The sequence below is a fragment of the Puntigrus tetrazona genome, chromosome 2 (assembly GCF_018831695.1).
Source record: "Puntigrus tetrazona isolate hp1 chromosome 2, ASM1883169v1, whole genome shotgun sequence".
Taxonomy (NCBI): Eukaryota; Metazoa; Chordata; class Actinopteri; order Cypriniformes; family Cyprinidae; genus Puntigrus; species Puntigrus tetrazona.
The window spans coordinates 2,904,999-2,929,778 of record NC_056700.1 but is presented as its reverse complement, the minus strand read 5'-3'; the positions used below and the strand labels follow the sequence as shown (position 1 = coordinate 2,929,778).

The 24,780-nt window shown below is 38.4% G+C and overlaps 1 protein-coding gene across 13 annotated transcripts in view; it reads left to right on the top strand.

Annotated features, from left to right (window-relative positions):
* Positions 1–16,964: 16,964 nt before the first annotated feature.
* kmt2cb (lysine (K)-specific methyltransferase 2Cb) overlaps positions 16,965–24,780 on the top strand; it is a 93,752-nt gene continuing 85,936 nt past the window's right edge. For 12 of the 13 annotated variants that reach the window (XM_043222019.1, XM_043221995.1, XM_043222003.1 and 9 more), the window contains exons 1-2: positions 16,966–17,697; positions 20,669–20,851. In XM_043222019.1, the coding sequence (XP_043077954.1) occupies positions 20,670–20,851 (182 nt within the window). In that variant the 5' untranslated portion in view covers positions 16,966–17,697; position 20,669. Of the gene's footprint in view, positions 17,698–20,668; positions 20,852–24,780 lie in introns of all 13 variants that reach the window. The other variant, XM_043221961.1, reaches the window with a different exon arrangement.

Sequence of the window (24,780 nt, the reverse complement as noted above, 5' to 3'; positions counted from 1 at the left end):
CAGAAGGCCTCAAAGGAAGCAACAGTTCCAAGACTTTCACAGACAAAACCTGAGCTACGCCATGAACTCCCAAGTGTCTACTGCTCAACATGTACATGGAGAGAGAAATCCAGAATCATAGAGCAGAGGGAAAGGACATTTGAAAAGATGCCCGTGGCTACTCAGCCTGAGTCTTGTCACAGTACTAAAAATCTCTGATAGGAACACCGGGCTGACAGGTGGAGCAGCAAGTGTCAAAAACACTTTTTCACATATATATATATATATATATATATATATATATATATATATATAGTTCCAGCTAACCTCATCTACTCAACACATTCAACCCAAGAAAAAAAGTACACGCATCTAATATATACCAATAAGACCAATAACTTTTTTTGTTAAAAGTGATCCAAAATCACCAGCCAGTGTTTAAAACTATCGCCTTCAAGCCGATTCACTATGGTTATCTTATAATAATGTTTTCTAATTTGAGTGGTACTGGCAGATTTTCAAGCATTTTTCTGTAAACATAAAAAAGTCGCCCCTTTTTGCGCAGCAGCTGTAATAATTAAATGTCACAAAATGATTTTGATCGCTGACTGGAATCCAGAAAGGATTATATGAAACACATCTGAATGAAATTACATGACATTCGCGTTTTAATTGTGCTCCTGATTACAGAGAGCCTGGGATTACGCAGTATTTGCATTTTAAAGACAACCGGTTTGAAGAGAGCGCGGTTTGCTTTTGGGGTCACAGGTTTGCAATCACATTTTTTTACACAGTCTTCATTTTTGAAATGATCCCTAATATGAGATCATCTCGGCAGGTTGTTGACTTCTCCATGGCATCCTCCTCTGACAGTAAGGGACAGGGTCTCTTGATCATGACAATGATTGTTTTCTTGCCACTTAAGGATATGACAGCTTCAGGAAGCGATTTCTGTTTTTACAGTGCGGTGTAGTATAGCGCTATAAAGCCTGATATGGATAGATCTGTGGAATCAGAATTTCTCACGAGCTTCGTGTCTTTCATCTTTGGAAGCACTTTTGAATTCTACAGCAACGCAGAGATGTACAATACATACATGTTCGCAATTCCTGTGAAATTGTTTTTTCTCCTTTGTGATGTTTGCCTTTGAGGCTCAAATGCACATGCTTTTTGATCCAAACTTTGAAAAACCTTATTTAAAATATTTGAAAAGAAACAGAGGGAATAGAGAGAATTGTAGCATCTCGTGGAATGCAGTGTTCTTTGATTTAGCGAAGACAAGATACTGCCTCCGCCTCACTTATAGTGAGATTTTATTGTATCATTTAGGAGCTGACAACCTTTCAATGCCAAAAATGTAAGAGTATATGTTTTCGGTGCACTTTTTGTTTTTGCTATTTTATTTAATTAGTTATTTTTTGGTTAAAGACATTTGGCAGCATCAGTACGTTTTTCTACTTGGCTTTTTTGCACATTTATAGATTTTACTAAAAATGGAAAAGGCTTTCCTTTGTGTTTTTGACAAGTCACGCACACAGACATTATCATTGTCAAAATAATCCCTTTTCAAACGAATCCTCAGAAGTAATTGAAAATGCTGCATTATGCATGCCAGACCAGTGTGCACATGTGTGCATGCAGTCATATAATTAATACTAAATATGCAAACCCATGACATGACAGTATTTACAATTTTTTTTTCATTTAGCATTTCTATGGTAAAGATATCATGTTATGCAATGCTAGCATGTAGGGTCTCCTTAGTGGTTACATGCTAACTTGACATTGCTGTGCTACTGGTCATGAAAATGTATAATCTGCATGCATTTTTAAGCACTGTGGTTTAAAAACAAGTTATTAAGTTGTTGGAATACAAAAAAAAGCTAAATGGGGTTGGATTGAATTATTTTTGCCACTTTAAAGGCCTTTAAATACACACACTAGTACATACGGTTCGACAAAACAGATCAAATCTGTATAAAAGAAAGTTGAAATGGCACAGTTGCATCACCAAATGCCTTTTGATATTAGTTTTGCATTTGCTGACAACATGAAATTGAATTAATTAATTAATGCGACTGAAACAACGTAATAAAAACACAGCAATACAATAAAGAATGTATCTTGAAGGTGTACAGTTATCAACTGAATACTTGAATGCTTGTCATTAAGCAGCTCAATTAGTCTTGTTGCACTGGAAAAATGATTAACCAACCATCAATTTTCCAAACCACTGGGGTGCTGGGGTCTCGGGCTGTAAGTAGAGAAACACCTTGAATGCAGATTTCGTCACAGGGCTAACACACACTCATATGTGGGCAAGTTTGCTGTATTGGATTGTGAGAGTACTTGTAGCAAAGCCATGCTTTCACCGGGAAAAAAACATGAAAACTCCTCAAAGAAAAGCCTCCTCGATCAGCCAGTACTTGAACCGGGGACCTTCTTGCTGTGGGGGGATAGTTCTGCTGCCCTAATGATTATTTAATTTCATCTTAATTGAATCATATTATCAAGAGCTTGCATCACATCAGTTAGGGCATTTCTAGCATGAAATCATATTCAGTCAGTTGATGTTTTTTAATGTTTGCAACAGACCATCTCACGTTATTACCACATCAACACCATTCACTAACAGTCGAGATGTCATCCGTGCATTTCTGCTGTCACCTTGAGGGATTACAAGATCATTACATACAAGACATTATTATCAAAATAAAAGCATTATTACTGTCTCATTAGCAGTGTTGTGAATTTGATAGCTCACTGATCTCAGATGGAAAAAACAAAGGAACAAAGTAATGGTTTTATGAAGTCATTAAGGGATTTTAATGCATTCTAGCTGCAGTAATAATCTCTAAATGAGGACAGTCCAACTGGGGAAACAACCTGAGGTTAGTGAGACTGAACGAGAGGAGGGGGACACAACACATTCAAGTGTTTTTTCATGGCCTGCAGCTAAAAAGCACAGATTTTAAACCTGAAACATGGTGCTGCTTCTGGCATGTTCAACGTCTACTCTGCAAGTTAACTATTATGCTTTGATATGAAAGTTGTTTCCATGTTATTACTTGGAACACCAGTAGGTAAAAAAGATCCATTTTTTTAAACCAAGCCATTTTAGCTTACTTCTACAAGCTGTTAAGCTAATGGCGCTGGACTGTTTCCGTGAACTCTGTCTAACTCTGCACCTGCTGAGCTACAAAAGCTTTCACCCAGCAAAAGTAAACTAATCTCTAATGTTGGCAAAATGTCATGTATGTACTGTAAAATACTGACTGCAGTAATAATTAACTGGCAGCAAGTGACAAGCAACTTACTGTAGAAGAAATGAGCGTATTCTCCGTTTACAGTAGCAACCAGGTAACTGTAAAGTAAAACTCAATAAGTGCAACTCTTTTTTGTTGTTCATTTTTACAACACATTATCATTATTTATTGTAACAGCTTTACTGTTCACATTAGACTAAAATTCTTCGCTGAGTAGACTACAGTATAGGCTAGGATACAATAGTAGAGGTTGCACATTGCAAGACTGTACTGACTCACTCATACAATGTGCAAGGGCGCTATGAATCTGTACGCTGTTTGCATATTCAGTCCGCCTGTGTGATCAAGGACAAGTCAAACGATGACAATAGCGCTTACTAGGGTCACATAATACGATGGTCACAGAATTTGGTGTAACACCGTCAGATTTAACACACTATCCAGCGTCACAGTATGAAAAATCCTTATTTATCAGGGAGAGCAGAAGTAGTTCGAGCAGATGAATACTTGGCAGTGGCGTTCGAAATCCGTGTTGTCTGAGATTCACGAGCGCGGCTCGATTCCCACTTCAAAATCCGGTAAAAGACCATGTGGTGTGTTCTGCCGAATGTTCAGCAGTTCACTCCTGGCAAAACTGATTGTGATTGACAAACAAAAAACAGGCAAAAAAACTAAAAAAAAAAACCCGGAGAGCAAAACACTGAGGCTGCCATCTGCGGCGCCATCTTGAAACTTGACGCTTGGGCCACTGTGGGGAGGGTTATTAGGCCTGTTCTTTTTTCAGCAGTAATGCATAATATAGTAATGTGAAAAATCCACAAGACAAAGTCAGAGATACTTGTTTGAAACGAGTACATATTTATCCCTTGATGCTACATCAAAACTGACCCAAAAAAGAGCACTTGAATTTTAACAATAGCTCAATTGTGATGTGCACGCATGCAGCTGGAACTAGAAGTAAATTGTACAATTTAAATTATATTTTACAAGACACCATGTGGAGGGCGTCTCTGGTGCAGGGACTGGATATCTGTGTTTTTTCACCCTTGGGTGGAAAGACCTGGCAAATGCTTCAAGCTCTGGGCCAGGAGATGGTGCCAGGTTTTTCCTGGGTAAAATGTGAGCAAACTGTGATAAGAAAAATTGTCTGGATTGAGACCAACACCTCAGTGCACCTTTACACGGTGGATAAAATAAAAAAAAACAGACCTATTTAGTGGGACATAAGTTTTTCAATGTAGGCACGTCCTGATTTTGCTGAGTTAAAGGTGCTCCTAGGTGATGAGCATGATTTCACTTTACAGTATGTTCCTATATCAACATCCTTGTTGATCCTAGAACAACATTTCATCTAACCAATCAGAACTGAGGGATAACTTCTCAGGAAATATCTGTTTTAGGCTTATGAGCAGGGTTAGGAGCTTCTACAGAGTTCTTCAGATTTGGACCTGGAAGTCCTGTCCTGCACAGTTCAGCTACAGTCGCGGTGAAACGCAGCTGCATATTTTTGTTATTGTACATAACTTGATTAGCTTGTTTGGGTTTGATCAGGGTTGAAACTAAACTCTGCAGTACAGAGAACCTCCAGGATAATAACTGAATCTAGTTGATTCTAGTTGAAATGAACAGCAGCTTAAGGAATCCAGAATGGCCATCTTGAACTAACTGCCAAATGTAATACTGCGAAAAGTGGGCTTGGATGAATGATACATTGCAAGCTTTGCTGATGAATCTGGGGTGCACTGCACAGAGAAATACTGTTCTAAGCAGAACGCTTGGCTGTTGGCGTGAAGGACCCAAGAAAGTTCAATAACATCCGGCTCTGGATCTGAATGAAGCAGTGGAGCTGGCAGGAGTCTCTTGCCAGGAAACCCAAGAGGCAATGAAAGCTCTGATTGAACTTGACTGAGTAAAGCAGGCTGGAGGACAATCTTCGTACAAAGTCCTAATGCAAGCCAACAGCTATAGACCGTGATGACCTGTTAGGAAGCTTCTGGAGGATGGCACCCAAAGGAATATTCACCTTTACTTCAGGAAGGCAAAACTATGAATTTTGGGAAGCCTACATTTCCATTCTGCTGCACTGGGACTACACCAATTTGTGATCAGTCTTGTTCTTTTGCACTGAAAGAAGAGATGAAAATAAAGACAGTATAAACCATCTTGTGAGAAAGCAGTTCTCCCGACTCCTGGAGGATGTAGATACCGAATGTGAAATCCCCCTCTTTTCTTTGACCCTTCTCTGATTTGCTTTTGCAGATTATGCATGGAAACAGGTTCACTGAGAAGCAAAGGAAGGATTTAGTCTCTGCTGTGCCATATGCTGGAGATAAAATGGAAACCTTAAGGGACAGTTTGATAGGCAAGCAATGTCTTTATATGTGGCAGTATGGCCAAGACAGAGACGGGAACTTTTGGTATCACTAAACCAATGAGTTTACCTCCATCCACCAACTGGCTGGTCACCTGAAGGCTAGAAATGATAGAATGGCGTTTCCCAAACATTTCCATCTTATAAACCCCCACATACCACCAATAAGACTAAAATATGCCATGGACATTAAAAATGTGTTGTTTAAATGTAAAATTAACAACATTTGAAAGCATTTTAGTTACGTTGTAGATGTGTATTGTTCAGTGTTTAATGTTATAAATTAATTACTATGTAAAAAAACTGTCATCGACCTGGATAAATAAATGCTCTAAAAGTATATTATCTCACGCTCTGATAACTAAGTTAACAAACTAAACTTTATTGTAAAGTTTGTGATTTCTGTGCCACTACAGTGACCAAGTAAAATTGCATTTCAAGTTTCCTGGACAATTCTTTGCTATTGGTCAAGTAGTCCTTTCCCAAAACATTGGTTGACTCAGTGTCGCTGTGTCAAACAACGTTAGCTAACTATGGTCATTATACTTCCATTGAGCTCTATTGGTAGCTGCTTTTGGAACACATACCCCTGGTTAGACGGATATATAAAAAGGTGCTAATACTTTTGTTTTCTAGAGCAGCCTCTGCTGGTAGATGTTATAACAAGGGCAAAGGTACACATCATTTCATACTAAAATTATTTCTTGTATACCTCTAAATGGCTCTTGTTAACATTTTTTATTTCCAATGTTTTGTTAGCATATTAGATTTAAAATTGCTAATTGAGAATTTCCTGTAAACCATGAGTAAATATAATCTAAAGACTACATTCCGCTGGATTCAAACCTACGACTCTTTGGAAACCAGCTCAGGTTTTATCATTACACCACACAACTTTGGCATGCTTTTTTTCTGACTTCCACGGTCAGCTTTGATGACTAATGCTGCACGCTAATGACCAGTGTACTGAATGACTAATGCTGCACTCGGGGTATGATCCTGCAAACCTGTGCAGCCCCTTTCACGTCAATGCACAGAAATGTGATTGACCTCTCTGACACGTGCAACATTTTAGAAAGTCATTTCTTTTGCACTAGATTTCAAGTAGTTTTTTGTTGGTGTGTGTGAGTGAGAGAGAAGGGACTGACACGGCAGGTAAGTAAAAGCGTTTTAGTTTATGGACACAGATGTTGAGGTTAAATATAGAGATCTTGACTGGAAATGGGGAGCGGAGAGTTTAGTAGAAGTAGAAGGTATAGGTGTTGAGTAATCAAGCTTTGTCCTTACAGGAATTTCCGGATGAGCACACACCTCTTGGAGTACAGGGGATAATACGAGAGGATACTGGAAGGCTGGATGATTCCTATGAGACACACAAAGGACCAGGAGGAATGCATAGGAGGGCTACAGACAGTACGGAGAGTGTTACTGAGATGTGTGCTTTTGTAGTGCTCAGGATTAGGTGAGGTGATTAGATCTCTGTGACTCTGTGAAGGTGGAGCCTGACCGATCCGTTACAGTGTGTTTTCTGGTCTATAACGCTGCGAAATTAACGCTCAAGTCTTCCTTCTTCTTTCATATATATTCTATTTTAATTATACAATAATATAATATTTTGTATGTGAAACTTAGTTTTATTGTACATTCCAAAAAACATCATTTTATTAATTTCAACGACTTTGCATCCAACACTTTTTTTTAACTGATATGCCCCCAACTCGGAGACTCGTAGCTTGAAGAAAATGATGAGTTTCCCACTCGAGTGCTTTCAACTCGTAAGTACAATGTCTTTGTCTTGAATGCTATTTCAACTATTTAATCAGTCTCTATCTAGTACCGTACAGAACAATAATCCTAATTATTTTGAAAGAAATAAAAATATACATCATTTTCCCCCAAATAAATATCTATAAAGATATATATAGATCATCATTAAAGTCGTAATGCCAAGCCAAACCAAACCTGTCACAATTTTAGTCTGCGTTTCAGTGGTGCGTTGACGTGAACATTAGTAATGTTGAGACCAGTGCTGTTTCTCTCTTTTTTTCAGTGCTTTTTCATACTATTCTGAAATGGAGAGACAGGTGAACTCTACAGACTCATCGTGTGTTAATGGAGCCCAACTCCATCTCTTTATAATTGCAGCGAGAAGAATGCCCTTCAAATTCCAAGCATGCTTTTATGGAAAATCATGCTGTCTGCTAAGACAAAAGCCTCTACAGACTGGTCAGACAAAGAGTGTCAAAAAAAGGATATACACCTCAAACCTTTCATCTTACAGGAGTCTATAAGGCTTAAGACAGACGAAACTACTCAACTCAAAGTATTCAAGTGTTTAATTAAAAATGTGGTCCCACTTTATATTAGGTGGCCTTAACTACTATGTACTTACATTTAAATTAATAATTTGGTACAGTGCTCTAATTGTACATATGTGCTTTTACATTGTACTTTTTTAAATTATATGTAATTACATTTGTGGTTCATTTCTGTAATTACACCACCTCAATAGCAGCAAAAGTGTTTTGCAATACAATATGAATTGTATTTATTTTGTATGTAGGCAAAAATTCTTTAAATATTTTATACTGTTATATGAGGACATTTCTAAACAATATTGTTGCATTTACAATGTTTTTATTTTTAAACTTAAAGGTGACAGATGGGTGGGACAATATCAGGCTTTGCGTATTTTGTGTACATTATTAAAAATAATAATTTATATGGATAAATAATCCAAGCACTGCAATGTTTATAGAAGCATAAGAACCGACTTTAAATGTTACAGTATGTGACAAGCACTAAAAAAAGTGAATAAAGAATTCCCACAGAACTTCACAAAAAAATAAACAGACTGCGGCTTTGAAACATAGAATTTTATAATGATGAGTTTATTTTTTTATTTTTTTATGTATGTTTATAAATATATGTAGGCAGGCGGTTTCATCGGGCGCCTGTCCCGAAGTTAACTTCCGGTCTGTGTTTGTTTATCGGTCTAGTTAGCGGCTACAGACGCAGCTAATGACGAGTAATGAAGTTTGCGTCAGGTTATTGTGCTGTGGGATGTGTTTCTTTATATATTTCTTTGTGGCGACCTGCCACGATATCAAAACCGATTTTCCAAAAGGCTTCGAATAAACACGTGCACGTATTCACCGTATTTCTGAAAAAATGTACTTTTTTTTACAAGCGTTTATAAGCTCAGAGCTGCTTTGTCTACGGCCCTTACAACGGAAAGCGCCATTTCTCGTGCTTAAAGCACCTCCTGCTGGCAGAGAATGAATTTCCATTTTTACGCAGCAAACATATTTTGCGCGTTAATAAAAAAAAATATATACTCTAGAAGGGCTTAGCTGTTGTTATTGATTCTGCGTCTACCGGAAGTTATGTTATGGCCACAAAAGCGCGCATGCGCAGTAACGTTTGCGTATATTGTTGAAACCGTAGACGTATATCTAGGCTTAAAACCGTCTCCCTCATTAATATTGATTATACATTATGTTTTGTGACGTTCAAACGATCACAGAATGCTTTCTGAAATATTATAATGAACAAAACACCACAACAGTCCAAAACATTTTTTCCATCCATAGAAAACATACGAAGCAGTCCAACTCTGACGATAGCATTGCAGCTAATGATAGCATTATATAAGTTTGTTTGTTTTCAAAAACGGATCAAGGCAGTGTTTATTTATAAGCTTATCAAATATGGTATGAAATCTCACTTGTGTTTGCTTGACATGCAAAGGGGTATGTATGAACAGACCTACACCTAAAAAAAAGACTAAGAAGAATATCAGTAGCTTTAAAGGAATCATGAATGGCCTTGTATGCCTTACTGGAATAAAAGGCGCTGTATTCTGTTACGGACCTCACGTCTTTTTCATCATTACAGGCATGAGCATGAATATTTTTTTTTCTCCCTTCATTTTACTTCCCACCGTCTTTTAAACGCAAAAAAAAATTGTATTCTGTGTGAATGGCCCTTGAGGTTTTTTATTTCTTCTTTTTGAAGCTTTAATAACTCGAAATGCATCGCGAAGAGTAACGAAACCACAGTTTCTCTTTTCTCCCCCCGTGATGAAAAGAAGCTGAAACATTTGAAATAACATGCATGTGAATAAATTGTTGTTGTTTTTTTTTGCAAATGGTGCAAAGAGGGCTTTATTTTTGCATTTGGATGCCTAAAACACTGGGAAATCCCACAAAAAGGCATGAATTTAGTGAACACGTTACCTTATGATCAAATAAGACAATTGTTGTATGCTATCATTATACTTTTGAAAAAATTTTGTGATTTTTATACCTTTGTTTTCTGGAAGGCCGGCATGAGAGCTATAATCACAGTCACCTTTGTAGAGTGTTATTGGTCGAACAGTTTGTGTGAATTGTAATGAGAGGTAGGAGAGAAGAAGGATGGAGTCTTCGGCCCTGACAAGGCTGCAAATGCAGAATTCAAGGCCCGGTGTGTGACAGAGCGGACTCAAGGACTAAGGTTATAACTCTCAGACTTATTCAGCGCTGCTTTGTGAGTCACTCTCGCCGCGACGCTGAATTCTAGTTTGGATCGGCATGAAAGGTTTGAATCCCACACAAGGCACTCCACGAGAGTAGGCTTGACCTCGCCTGCTGTAAAAAAAGAGAAGCAGCTTCAATCGGCCTCTGCTGGTTTGTCGGTGCTCACTGGTCTCCCGGGGGTTTTGGACAGGTTCAGGTAAGAGACCAGTTGTTTAAGACAGGCACATCAGATTAATGGGCTAACAGGTCTAAAATAAAAGTTTTCATTTAAGGTTCATGAACTCAAGAATTGGGTGGAACCAGTCATTTTCTAAATGAACTGTCATTGTGTTATTAACTCAATATACTGAATGTATATTTCTCTCTTATATGTATAGCTCATGGTCATGGTTATCCTCATGTTAAATTAGCTTTGATAAATGTTTCTTTTTTAAGAAAGTAGTGAATTGTTTTATTCAGCGAAAAAGTCAAAAGTGACAATAACTACATTACTACTTCACATCTTAAATAGGCCTATAATAATGCAAAATATAAAATAATATTTCAGATGAATAGTATTCTTCGAACTCTCTATTTATCATAGAATCCAGAAAAAATTATAATAGTGTCCACAAGAAAGCCAACAACAACAATAGAGCAACCTTGTATCAGGTTTGACTATTTTAACAAACTCTTATTTTGTATTTAGTTTCTTCCTGTCGTCTGTTTGTTTCCTTGGTTACTGATCACCCTTGCTTAGTTCATTTTCCCCTGTATATATTTGCGTCGCTTCAGTTATTGTCTTAGATTTAGTGCTAACATAGTTTGAAAAGCATAACAAGCATACATTTAATTCAAAGAAAGTACATTGACATGTGTCACATTTGAGGAAAAATGTTTTTTGTTGCCTGTGAAGAGTAAACATTTAACATACTTTATGATGTTCAAAAACTAAAAATCTAGTTTTGCAATATATAAACATGTAAACACTATTAAACCGTTATAGGTTTTAGATACTTTGCGTATCTGACTCCGAGTATTCCATATGTTAAAATAGGTAAAGCCTGCAAAATGTCAGCCGGAAACTTAGAGCTTATGTATTATCCTCTCACGCAGTTATAAAAGCAGCATTGTGCACTCCTGCTGCACGAGATGAGAACAATTTTGCATGTAATGAAAAAGTCTGCTTTTGCGATATATCCTTCTTTTTTACTTCCTGCAATCTTGCACTGTCTAGATGTGCTTAAATCTGCACCAACATACACGCTTTAATAAACTGACAGAAAGCGGATTACGGCGTTTACATGCTGTGCGAAATCAGAGTAAGAGGCAAAAAAAAGACCCATTCCGTCCGGTTTACGCTTACGCCGTTTAAGTGTTTTCGGTTTTTTTAGAGAATGTGCACGTAAAACCGCTCATTAAGTGATTAATTAAAACAAATGCATTTCTTCCTCACATTTCAGTCTAAAATGTTTCGCTTATGAAGTGGTTCTTACCTTAAAAACCATATAATGGAAAATAAAAGCGCTTTTGGTGACGAACAAAGTGAGTCTGTAGTTCACATGACATAAGCCTTAACTTTGTAAATTCTTGTGAGTTGCAAACGATAATAATAATAATTAATGACATGATCAAAAAATATGCTTATCCACGTGAGATCACAGGCCAGTACACGAAACCATCTAAACAACAGCACCTTGATTATTCATTCTATTCTCAAATGGAAAGTCCCATCAGGTTTAAAGCACTGGGCCCAGAGCTCAGCCCATTCAATAGATGGATCTAGATCTCCTGTTGTGTTTAAGCTGGCTCAACACAGGCTCTTTCAGGGCCGGTCTGAATGCGTGTGAAAGTAAAGCCTTCAAATTTCATCATAACAAGTTATTGATCGCCTTCACTCTTTGTACCAAAGCGCTCATTTGTGCTTCAGTAATTCCTTTTTCAGACGTGTACAACCCAAGGTTATCAGACATTAAAGCATTCAGAAGGCATATATGTTATGTTGTGGGCTGTCGTAAAATATCTTCTCTTTGTTTAAAATTAATTTTAATTACTATTATTTTTTCATCTACGGACACTGCTAGTGGCATTTGTAACTGTGTGGTTGTCACTTGAGGTCTAATGTAAAATCTGGAAGCAAATCCAGTTTTTATGCTCTTAAAAAGAACAAGTCGTAGCCTTTGGAGTTCGACTCTTGCTCCTCTGAGGCCTGTTTTTTTTAACTTAAGTAATTAGATACAGATTACTATTTAAACAGGTCTGTCACGTCTGTTGAACCGGCCTCGTGGAGGTTGAGAAGTTAAAAAGAAGCAACCCCGATTTTAGAGCATCTTCTGCCTCCTGCTGTTTGATGAGAAGCATTGACTTCTTCTTCACAGACTGGGTGTTTTAGTCAGGTTCTGACTCTTCTTTAGCTAACAGATCTATCTATACTTTCAGAAAAGGGTCTGCTAAAACAGTAAAAGTCTCTATTAAATTAGACTTCTGTGGCCATGGTTAGCTTCGAGGTTGTCAGCATGCTAGTGTGTACTCCTAAAAGTTGATGTAACTTTTAAAAAATGACAGTCTTGGGTCTATTCACACCAAATCTAAATATGCAAATCTCAGGTACTATAAACCTCTGAATAGAAACAATGAGTTCCTGTGGTCCTGTTCACCGTGGGTGGGAACTTCTGAATACCAACAATTCAAAGCATTTCTACTAAGAAAACCTTTCCTGATCCCCGTTTCTGAAAGTCTACATAATGTAATATGTCTGCATAAATGTGAAGATACAGGACAGAGGTATCTAAAAAATGTTTTCATAGTGCATAGTGAACGCACATGGTGAAAACCTGCAGTACATAAAACTATATAACAAGTTTTGCCAGCTTGTAACCTTAAATTCCAATCTTGTGAAGACCGAGAGCTTGTGAGATGTGCTGACGACTTTCCATACACATTTTTTAATCTGTAGTATTTCAATCTACTCCAACTGCTTTGGCAAACTGTACACACTACATGCATGAAGGCAGCAGATGGACATAGATTAATGCAGAGTAGTGCTTTACTCGTTTCACCGACACAGGAAACAGTGCCAAGCTGAGGTGTGGAAATAACACACGAAGAAGAAGAATCACAATTAACAGTCTTTTATAACTTCACAACAGGTGATTTCCAAACAGGTCAGGGACACCATGTAGGTATGTTTATGTACGAGGGAGGATCTGGAGGGCCAACGGGGCGGATGGCTGACAGGGGACTGAGGTGAAGCTGGAGGGAAGGAGGAGCCTGACAGAGCCAGAGGGGTGTAGGGATGAGATGTAGCTGGAGGAGTGGATACCCAAGGCGACAGCGGATGGTCGATGGCCGAGCAAGGCAGAGCCGGAGGGACAAAAGAGCCTGGGTGAAGAGGGAGTGGCCGAGGTGGAGTCCGGGACTCAGAGGCTGAGGGATCCTTCAGCCACGACACCAGTGGAGACTGGCAGACCCTCGTCAAATCCATTACCCATATGATGGGCTGAGGGGCTGACATGAGCCAGCGGGTGGAGAAGACAGGAATGGGTGAGGACGGGTGAGTCTCCTCCCCTTCTGGATGGGACCAGTGAAGACAAAGGAGGGCTGGACGTGATCAGTGGAGAACTGGGCTGATGGACATGTTTGGCTGGGCTCTGGGTCGGGATCAGGGCCGAATGCTCTCCAGACACAGAATATAGTGCAGATAACGAGGGGCAGTCAGGCGAACACCATGCAGGTTATTAACTAATAACAAGAACAGGAACAAAACCAAATATGGGCAAACAGAAAGGGAACACAGGCAGAGTCCAAGGGGTGTGACACAGACGCTATGTTCCTCAAAAAGCATTAAGGTGTGTTTCTAGAGTAGCGTGTGGAAAATGGACCAAGAATATCGGTGACTTGCATACATTTATACAAAAGTTTGTCTAATAAAATGTTCTAGAATATAGTCCAACACCATCTGACTAGCAGGTCTGATAGCAAACACTTGCACCAACTTCAGCCACAGAAAACACCAATGAAGTAAATGCAGAAAGTAAACTGGTTTTGGACGAAATAATGTTATTTAAACTGCTGATCAACATTCTCTCTCTTTATCTTGACAGGGTTAGATTAAAATCAACTGCAGTTTGCAGTTTTTAAAATGTAAGGATCTAAGAAACATCTTTCCTTTCCAGCTCATCTAGACTGCATGGGCTGTTGTTATTAGCTACTGTTGTTGTCTAGCAATTAAAATCATAGTTTACCCCAAAAAATCATTACTCACTTACCCTCATGTTCCAAAAATATATGTTCTTTTGTTGAACACGTAAAAATATTCTGAAGAATGTTGGTAACCAAACAGTTTCGATTATTTTTAAAAGCTTTTTCCCCCCAAAATAAAGTTATGTTTCAAAAAAGAAACTACTAACCAGAGAATTTGAATGCTGGTTTATATTTAGGCCTACTAATAATATATATATTAGTAATAACTAGTAATAACTAGTAATAGAAAGTCATGTTAGATTTGAATATATAGCTTTACCAGATTCATTTTTATTATACTGTTGCGTTCAGAAAACAGTCAAGTATGCAGTTGTGAATGCAGCTTCATGTATAAAATATGGCTATGAGCCCTCGATTTATAGTCATTGATTTGAAACATTGATTTGAAACACCTGTCTTCTTTATTAAATAATTGATATAACATCCAGATTTAATTATGGAAGACCGACGACATACAGGCATGCATAGTGCCCCAACAGCATTAAGAAAATCACATATATAAGGGCTACAGTACATGATTAAACTTCTTTAAAGAAGTAGTTCCCCTTTTTTATAAAGGGATATTAATTTAAATCATTAATTACACTTCACAACATCGTTTATACAACTTCTTTTAACACGTCGTGTGTACTAGTATGTATGGTTTACGATAAGCATGGTTCATTAGGGCAATAGAAAATACAGTTCGTATGATATAAAAAGTATGTGTGTGTGTGTGTGTGTGTGTGTGTGTGTGTCCATATAAAGATCTTGTATCCCACTCTAAAGAAATGGTAAGAGGTGTCACACTGCCCCCTAGCCAAGCAAGTTAGTAATAACTGCAAAAAAAAATATTTTACAAAATATTTTACTATTTTGCCTCATATAATATGCTTTTCTGTTTCCTTTCAAGTGTACGTAAGCTAACCTCCGTTAGAATGCAGCTGCATATTTAAATGTAGCACGTTACGTAATTTAATTATAAATAAATATAACCGTAGCCCATTACAGTCAATGAGACAAAATGTGTAATTCAATTCAAGCTACTTATGAAAATAGAAATGATTGCAAAGGGGGTCGCATCTGAATATTTCTTGTATTATTGTTTACCGTTTCTTGTTTAAATCTGGCGCTGATGCTCATGAGGATCACGAAGTAGAAAGAAAGTACGGTTTTGTGGTGGCTGTGTTTTAAAATGTCATTATATTAATCTCAGTTCAGGCGACGAAGGACTTCCAAGGCTGACAGTAATTAGTGCGGAGTAATATTGGTTAACCCTAACTGCATGCTTTAAATGTTTTCAAATGAGTAACGGTTGAAAACATTCCTTAGAAACGTAGAAAAGCGATTAAAAATTAATTGGTTACATTAATAAAAAAATTAAATAGTTACACTAGGCCTACTTATTACATTGTAATAAGGTAACTAGTAGTCTGTAACCTATTAAGCAACCTTCCCAACGCTATTGTTTTGTAATCTGTACAAAATAAAGGTCTGTTCTGTGGTGTAACTGTAATTGATCTCAGTTAAATTAATATTAAAAATTAATAAGACTCTTCAGATTTTTTTGTCATTGCAAATTATGACAAGTTTTTGCAGTAAAGACTAGTCCTACTTGCAACTTCAAAATGTCCACCAGCTTCTTTTTAGTCATCATTTAAACTGTGTTCACACGTATTTATCTCCTGACTTGGGCTTTATTTCATTGTTCTTTAGAAAGCCTCCTCAACGGTGGTTTAATTGTTTTGAAATATTCCCAAAAACTGTAATCATGCAGGACACCCTGAAATATAAATCCGGTGCTCAATCTGCAGGTTTACCTATTAAGAGCACTCAAGTGAGTATTTCTCAACCTAAGGGTTATTTTCGTCGATATACCTTAACGTCTTTTAACATGTGCTACCCCCAAGCAATAATGTGAAATTATAATGTTTCAGCTTTTTTGCTTAACGGATAGTAAAACAGCCACGAAAACCAAAACAATATGAAAAATCAGGAGTACGGTTAAATTTGAACATCATTAAAACGCATTCTAATTTATAAAGGTTTTAACTCGCCTTGAGCAGACAAAACTGAAATCTATTTTATCTGATACACATCCATGGGAGCCAATGAAGCTGTAATTACACTGTAATATCTAGATTGATCTGTAGTAGGCCAAGCATCAACCAGAGTGGTATTCAAAAAGAAATGCATCGTGTAAAACGCATTTTCGTAAAGTAATTAAAAAAAAAAAAAAAAAAAAAAAACGCCAATTACATCGTAAGTCAATGGAGCACGACCACATGACCTCGTGGCCTGGATGCAGACCGAAGTCCGGTCGATCGGTTCTTATACAAGAATCCGTTCCGCGTTTTGCAGAAATTCTGTGCGTGGAAAAAAAAAGTCGCCTTACCTGCTGAGCGCTCCAACGTATCACTCCGCAGGGTCAGTTTATATTATTTTTATTTTGCACTAGCCTCTGTAAAACCGCCGATATGCGTTTTAAAAATACACTTTAGTGTCATTATGAATGATAAAGGCGCGCGTTTCTGCGTGAGAGGGCGTCGTTCCCCCGAGCGCCGTGCTCAACGCCGTGGCACTATTTAGCATGGTGTCGCTCGCAGGGCGTGATTCGGCTACACTCAAATATGGCTACCATGGAGTCAGAGCTACAACTTTAATATTTGTACTAATGCAGAAATGTAACGTTTTACGTCACTCTCCTCTCTACAGTCGCGTCGAGCGAGCGTTTTTTTTGCCTGTGCAAATTGCGAACACCCGGGCGAGGAGATCACCTCGATGTTTTTGGCGTTAATAAAGTGTCGCTCGAAATTGCGGCTTGCTCCGCGAGCCGATCGAAATCGCCAGGATTGAAAGCTCGAAAGCGAACTCTGCTTTCGGTTTTCCCCTCGTTCGAGGATATATATCTTTTCGGCCGTGTTATCCCCGAACGCGGCCGGGGCTCGGCTCCTGTCGCCGCCTCGCAGGAGCTCAGATAGCGGTCGGTATGGCTTGTTTTCGGATGAGGGATGTAACCCGCGAGGATTTGGCGATGTGGGATGAAGCGGAATAAAGAAAAGTGATCCGTTCGAACCGAAGGAAAGCGGCCGCTTTCTGCCTGTGGATTAAACGCCGTAGGTTTTCTGGAACTCAAAGTGGATTTTACTGGAATACGTGTACAGTATCGCAGAAGATATCGCTTTGTCACGCTGGCTTATTTTCCTGAGGAATAGTGGTGTATTCCTCCCCAACCCCCTCCACCCCCAGCGCCACAAACACATAACAAAAGTACTATATGTCACGTATATGACGGTTCTTGTCATGAAGGAAATAAATAAAAATTGCTAGGGTCGAAGAGGTGAGTAAATATCGATCGACGAGTGTGTCGTGTGTGTTTCTCGTCATCGTTTGCGAGCGCTTTTGTCGTTTCTGTCGCCTTTCTGCAAGCCGACACTTCGTTTCGACCGAGTGTGCAGCTTTTCTTCAGCTTATGTTGTCGCTAACCTCCACGAAACCGTCAAAATACGCTTAAAAACGCCTCGCATCTTTACTGTCCGCTGCCTTTAATGGGCCGTTATACGATTCCCGCTTGGATAGGCGACTCCAGGCTTGAGTAATGTTTCCAAGTTAATCAGCCGGGCTGCAAGGCCTCTACTGTATCCACTTATAGCCTTTCTTGCGCATTTACGGTCACATTTCCACTCTAACACCATCTCATCTGAGTTGACATCACTTTGAGCGCGATTATCATCAAAAATGTTGGGTCTTTGGACAGCAGAGCTACTTGGCGTGCAGGTAGGTTTAGCCTTTGGACTCCCTAAAGAGTTCAAATACGTCTCTCTCCTTCAAAGTAGCCGGCTCGTTCTTGTTTTTTCCGTTTTATAGAAAGTGTTAAGCGCGGAAAACGTTCGAGCATTTCATGGCACGGTGGTATTAATGGCACCCTGCGTACGTAAGGCTCGGAAACAAAGCTCTGGAGACAACTGAACAAAGGCAAAAAGCTGGACATGCCCCCTCATGTGAAGAAGCACTTGCTTTGTGTGCTTCTGTTGTTTCACCAAAGGCTGTCCTTCTGGTTCCTGCATGTGTTGTGATATGAAATCATTACGTCTTTTTGTGAGATATGCATCGCAAGCACAGTGTTCGGAAGTATCCGTGCATTTGATTGACCCACTCTCTAGCTAACTTCAAAAGAAGTCCTGTATACATGGCTGATTGAATGTTCCTCCATCGTTGCGTAGATAGATGGAGGCATTAGAGCTCCTCATGACACGTGGACGAATAGGTCTTTATTGGACCTCTTTGGGAAATTTGGGTCCAGTTTTTATTTATTTTTATTTTTTTATTTGACCTTATTCTAGAATTACTATTGTTTCATGTAGTCAAGTTGATTCGAGTATTATATTAAATAACTTGTTACTTGATGTAGTTACGTCTAACGGTTAAATTCAAGTAAATGTTCTGCTACTGGAGAGATTTTTACGGTATTCATGGCTTGTTTATGTGGCTCATTGATCCAAGTGGGAAATTCGCATGCAAAATATCAACCGTATCAAATGCAGACAGAAAAAAATGCACAAATAAACGTGAATGTCGTTGAAACACAAATATAATGCCTTACGTCTGTCCGAAACGTAAGTGAAAACTTTAAATTATGTGTAGAGAAACAAAAATTGCAGATTATGTTGTAAAATGAATCCGAAGATATTAATAATTATGATGCAGCATCATTCTGTACTGTTTAATTGAGTGAAGAGACGGAAAAATTCAAAGACCCGTTTTCTTCTGTAAAACTTTATTAAATGTAACATTTTATAACCACTTAGTTGATAAAGATGTTAACTATGGGTTGATGTGTTGGATTATGGCAATTTTAAACCATTGTCTTCATACTTCTACTATCTTTTCTGTTAAAGACCTCACGAAATCAGGTTTTTGGTTTTGGCGATTTTTTTTTACTTCATGCCTCATTTACTTTTGTCTGACGAAATAAAAATGAAAATATTGATGAGTCATCTTGCATGTAAGGGCATATACAAATGTTTGTCCAATCAAATGCTCTCTAGAATGATAATGTACCTCCCCCGATATTGCGTTTAGGTTTGTTCGAGATTCATCGGAGCTGCGCAGACCGATTGGTGGGACGTCAAAGTATCGCGAGAGCAATTCAAAAGCATAAAAAGCTCTTCTGTTACTCTTGCGTTACTTTGATGTCATACGCCAATCGGTATGCGCAGTGCCGATGCATCTCAAATAAGCCTTTTTACTAGCATTAGCATGTAGCGACTTATCCGTTTCAGCTAAAATAAAGCCAAATGGCTGTTTAAAAATAGGAGACGAGTTTCTTCGATTTATCCTCCCCCGGCTTCCTGTTTCAGCAGCAAATCAACACGAGAGAAAAATGCATTCGCCGAGCCATTTCAGGAGGTCTTTAAACGGCTACCATAGACAATGTGTACGTACGCGCTAATGGCAATGCACACAGCCTCATTGAAGGCTTGACTCAACCATGTGAGGTCTAATTGTTTACTCAAGGCAGGATACAATGAGAGCAGCCCAGGGAGGGATCCCACGTAGTTCCCGGAAAAGACAGCATCCCGTTGGCAGTATGCCTTGTCAGCTGAGTGGACAGGTTGGCAGAATCGCCACGCAGAGCAGGCGCAAGGGTCAGCAGTGGGGATCCGGCAAAGCAGAGACGAACAATATGCACAACATTCAGAAAGAATACAAAAACACGAGTGAAACTTGATCCGTCACCTACAACTGTGTTGCATTTACTCTACATTGGAGCATGGAGGCCCATGTACTTCATGCTGTGCTAATATGTCACAAGTCTAGTTCAGTAGATATCCAGTTAATTTAAGAATTTAACATAACTGAAAATGATTGGTTTTTTTGAGTATTGTATATTTTCCCATAAAAATATGCAGCCGAGGTCTGTTGCTTTTATTTTTTCCGATATCTAATGCAACCAATAACTAAACGGCATTGGAAGGATTATTTTTATTGGAATTAATAAAGTGTTCTAACACTTGTTTTGACTAATTTTCATGGTGGTTCAGTTGCGAGTTGGACCCCATATTATGATCGAATCATACAAGCTTATTAAAATATTAAGTATTAAGCTCAAGGATTATTTTCACTGGCATCACCTGTGTTTATTAAAACCTTACTGGTTGGAGAATATTGTGTTTTAAATGCGCAAAGCTGGTAAAACGTTCTGTGTTAATAGCTTTCCTGGAGATGTAGAATTTTGTGACAGTCTACACTGTAGGATGTATTTATATATGTTTTCTAATATATTGCTTGTGCATAATTTTTTCTCACAGAATGTCATCAGAGGAGAAAAGTCTAGACCCCTCTGACAAAGGACCCTCGCCACCTCCTAGCAGCTCTGGGGCCACTCCCACTGGAAGTCCGGCCCCCACAGATAAGCGGCCCCGGGGCCGCCCTCGTAAGGACGTGTTATCCACAGCAACACCGCTTCCAGCTGTGCCCAGACAGAGAAAGAAGTAAGTTCAATTAAACTTCTGCCATTATCGATGTAAACTGGAAGTCTAAACGTCTTCAAAAAATGAGGATCATTGGTCCTAAGAGTGAAGAATAGAATGATCTTTATGAAATGTATCCTTCTTTACTGGAAGCTTGAATTTAAGGCTGTCAGTGTTGATGGAATTAAAGCTGCGAGTCACCTCAAAATGTTAACCAACTCGAACCATCTGCTTGTGAGTTTGTGGTTAGACTTCAGCAACTTTGTGTTCCATTTTATTTTGAAATGGAGGTCCGTTGCTGTCCATTGGTGGGTTGCTATTTAAATGAGTAGGTCAGAACAGAAAATCACAAAGTACTATTTGTGTAACAGTCGGAAGTCAACATATTAATGTCACAATTTGGGAAAGGTTCTGATCCTACCAATTAGTATTTCAATAGATCATGAAAAGTGCGCATTATGTACGAAAATAAAGCAAGGTGGTTGGAAGAGACGGTTTGAAAGGCAAGAGATTGCTCGTGAAGCTGTTTCAGCAGATTATATAGATTTACTTTTAGATTTTTATATTTACATTACCTTTGCTGTCAACTAATGCTGACTCTTTTAAATGCAATCTTCAGCTAATCTTAAAATGACTGTTTTTTTCCTACTGTTTTAATGCCTATATTCACTGGCGACGATTTTGACTGAGAATGTTCTAGTTTGGATGCAGCGGTCATATCCAGTGTTGACATGATGCAAAAATTTGATTAATGGATCTCCTGTGCGATTTGACCAGTTTAGCTTCATGGACACGTGACAGTGGAGACCTTCTTACCCGCTCTGATATGTCTCTTTGACAGGCAGCTTTGAATGACAGTGCTTTCAATTAACCCCTCTGAGCCCTTCGGCTGTTTACCCATAGAACACATTAGAGTTCACCTAACGAGAAGCACCTGCTTAGAGTTTACCTGATTGGCAGCATAATCCAGGGAGGGACTTCAGGCTCACCGGAAGCCACTGAATGTACAGGAGCAGTTATTGAACGGTACTCCTGGCAGACTTCCTCTGTTTCACATCTGCATTTGAGAAGAATATATGCATCTTTCTGGACTTGGATAACCATCTAAATGGAGGGGAGGCGCTTGGCATTTTTCCTGAGGGGATTAATTATATAGGAGTCTTTGAAGTGAAAAGCGCAGGTGCCTCTGCCAGCTTAGGAGCTTACTATGAGTGTGTAAGGTGTGATGGCAGTGTCTGCGACTAGGAACGTTCTAGTGCAAGGTGCTTTTCATTAACGGATCTCACAAAATCCACATTCTTCAAAAGAAAATACGCTCAAGAGTACCTACTACTTACCTTTAAAATAGGCTGCCTAAAACTGTTAATGTGCTCTTGTACTTAAGCAAAACAGCTGAAATTACTGCACTTTCAAGAAAAAAATGTGTACATTTAGCAGTACATAAGAATAGCATAAAATTACATTTTACTTCAATTCTTGTTAAATAAAGGTTTTAAATTAATTTGTGTGTGTGCATATATGCATATATATATATATATATAAATATATATATATATATATATATATATATATATATATATATATATATATATATATATACAAAAAGAAACATACAAATGAATTTATTTAAACATTTATTTAATTCTTTTTTTTGCGTTTCGTACATGCAGCATAACATAATGTGTTTTTACAGAAAATCATATCTCGGTAGCCTGAATGTTTACAAGACGAAAACATGACTTTTCTGAAGTATTTAATACTTTAAAAAAGAAAATCTGTCTTAAATTTCCAACAGAAATCAACACTATGAAATGAACCATGATGCTAGGGTGTTGTGAGTGGTTGCTATGTGGTTGCTAAGGTAATATGAGGCCGTTTCCTCACAGTGTTGTGTTTTTTTTTTTTTATTAGTCCATGTCCAAACCCAAGTATGAGATTCCATTCAGTGTAAGTCTGGAGGTTTTTCACCCATCTTATTATCCGCCAACGCTTAGAAAAATAATGGCATTCCTCTCCTCAACAAGCCACATGGTTTGAGGTGTCATCCAAGTCTGTATCACAAACAGTGCGGGGAAGATTACACATTTAATATTCAGTATGACATGTTAGTTGAAATCCTTAATTGTTAATAATAGCAGTAGTGCTGCTTGCCTTGGCGACCGAAAAGGAATTCTTCAGTTTATTGTTTTGCAGTCCCTTTTGTTGTTTGCTTTTGTCAGTTTACTGGATCTCTAAGGGTTCGATTGAATTCGGTCCCATGTTTTTGAAGAAAACCGTTGCATCGTGTTTAAAATCCCTTCCGTAAAACTCCACTCCAGATTTTATACCGTAATCCTGCATTGGCCCTACTTTCTAAAACAGTTTTTTCTCTCTGTCTCTCTCTGTATGGTGGGATCATGGGGATAAGTTATAGGTCTCTGGGCTTGGGGGTTGGGTGCCGAGCATGTCTAAATGGACCGTGCGTTACTGTGTTCTCCTCTTTTCGTTTCGCAATCGCACAGAGCAGTACCTGTGTGTGCGTACGCACAAATATACCAAACTTCAAATGCGTGCCGCTGCATGGCGGTTTTTATTTTACCTGTGACGTTTAATGCTGCTCAGAGCCAAAACGGGGTTTTAAAACAAACAACGTCAGCATTACGTCGTGACACATGACTGGCAGTTGCAGGTGGAGGCTAGATGACATCATAACTGTCAGACTGTGATGTTATTCTTGAGACCAAGGTTTAGTACTTAAAGTAATTTCAGATCGGTTATTAGAACTGTCATGATGTCATATCCTCACTTAATACTGTGTAGCTCAATCCCATTATGGAAGTAAATTGGTTTACGAATGGCATTTTAAAAAAACGTCGGCTTCAAATTAATATGATTTTAAAATGAACGCGTTTAGCAGATGGTTTTATCTAAAGTGACTTCCGTTGCATTCGTTCAAAGCACATTTGATCAATTCGTGCATTCCTTGGGAATCGAAGCCATGACTGCTAGCGCATCGCTCTACTGTTTGAGCCATGGGAAAGCTATTTAAATATTGTTCTGTTTGTTCGTTTGCATCCATAAAGACCATTCATAAGTAGGACATTTTCATGTTTCCTCATCCAGACTCAGCTGATGTTTGGCTGTCTGGGAATCGTGATGCATATTTAATTCTCTGTCTACTACAGAGTCGTCTTGGGTTTGGGCGTTAACACGGTTCATTTCTGTGGTTTCTCCATCCAACCCATTTGAAGAATAACTCTAAACGTACATGAATCAAACAAATTGATCCTAAAGTGCATTGTGACTGATAGATTAATGACCTGTCGGAGCAGTGTTAGCTTCATTGTGTTGTACAGGGGTGTGCTAAATTAGCATGTTTATGTTATGTGTGTACTAAATGATTTGCTCTCGAAATCACAAAGGGATATGTTACTGACTACCTTGGCGCTCAGCTTACAAACGCCTTTGTCCCCTGACAAGTGTCATTTGAACTAGACACATTGAGCTCAGGCTCCAGTGGTGATACGCTTTGTTTACTTACTCATATGGGCTCATGCAAATGGTTGGCCATATTACAAGCAATAAATATTTCAACAGTGAAGCTATATGTAGAATGTTTTTTTGAACCTACATAATGGGATTATTTTAATAGATTTTTATGTTGTTATACACAGATACCTGATTGTCATTTCGTCTCTCATAACGTCATATATGAGGTGAGCTAGTGGTATAAAAATGTAAATTAAATTAATTAAAGGTAATTTATGTCAGCTTTTTTTAAATGATCAGTATCAACCCGATAAGTTGCTTACTGACAGCTTGTCAAATTAAATCCTGTACAATTTCTGGGTTTTTCTTTTTAGTTAGCTTTTAAATATATTGATTAAATACTTCATATAACTGTCCATATATATGTAAGTAAGTTAAATAAGTATATTTATGTTATTATTATCATTTTATTGCATTTATTA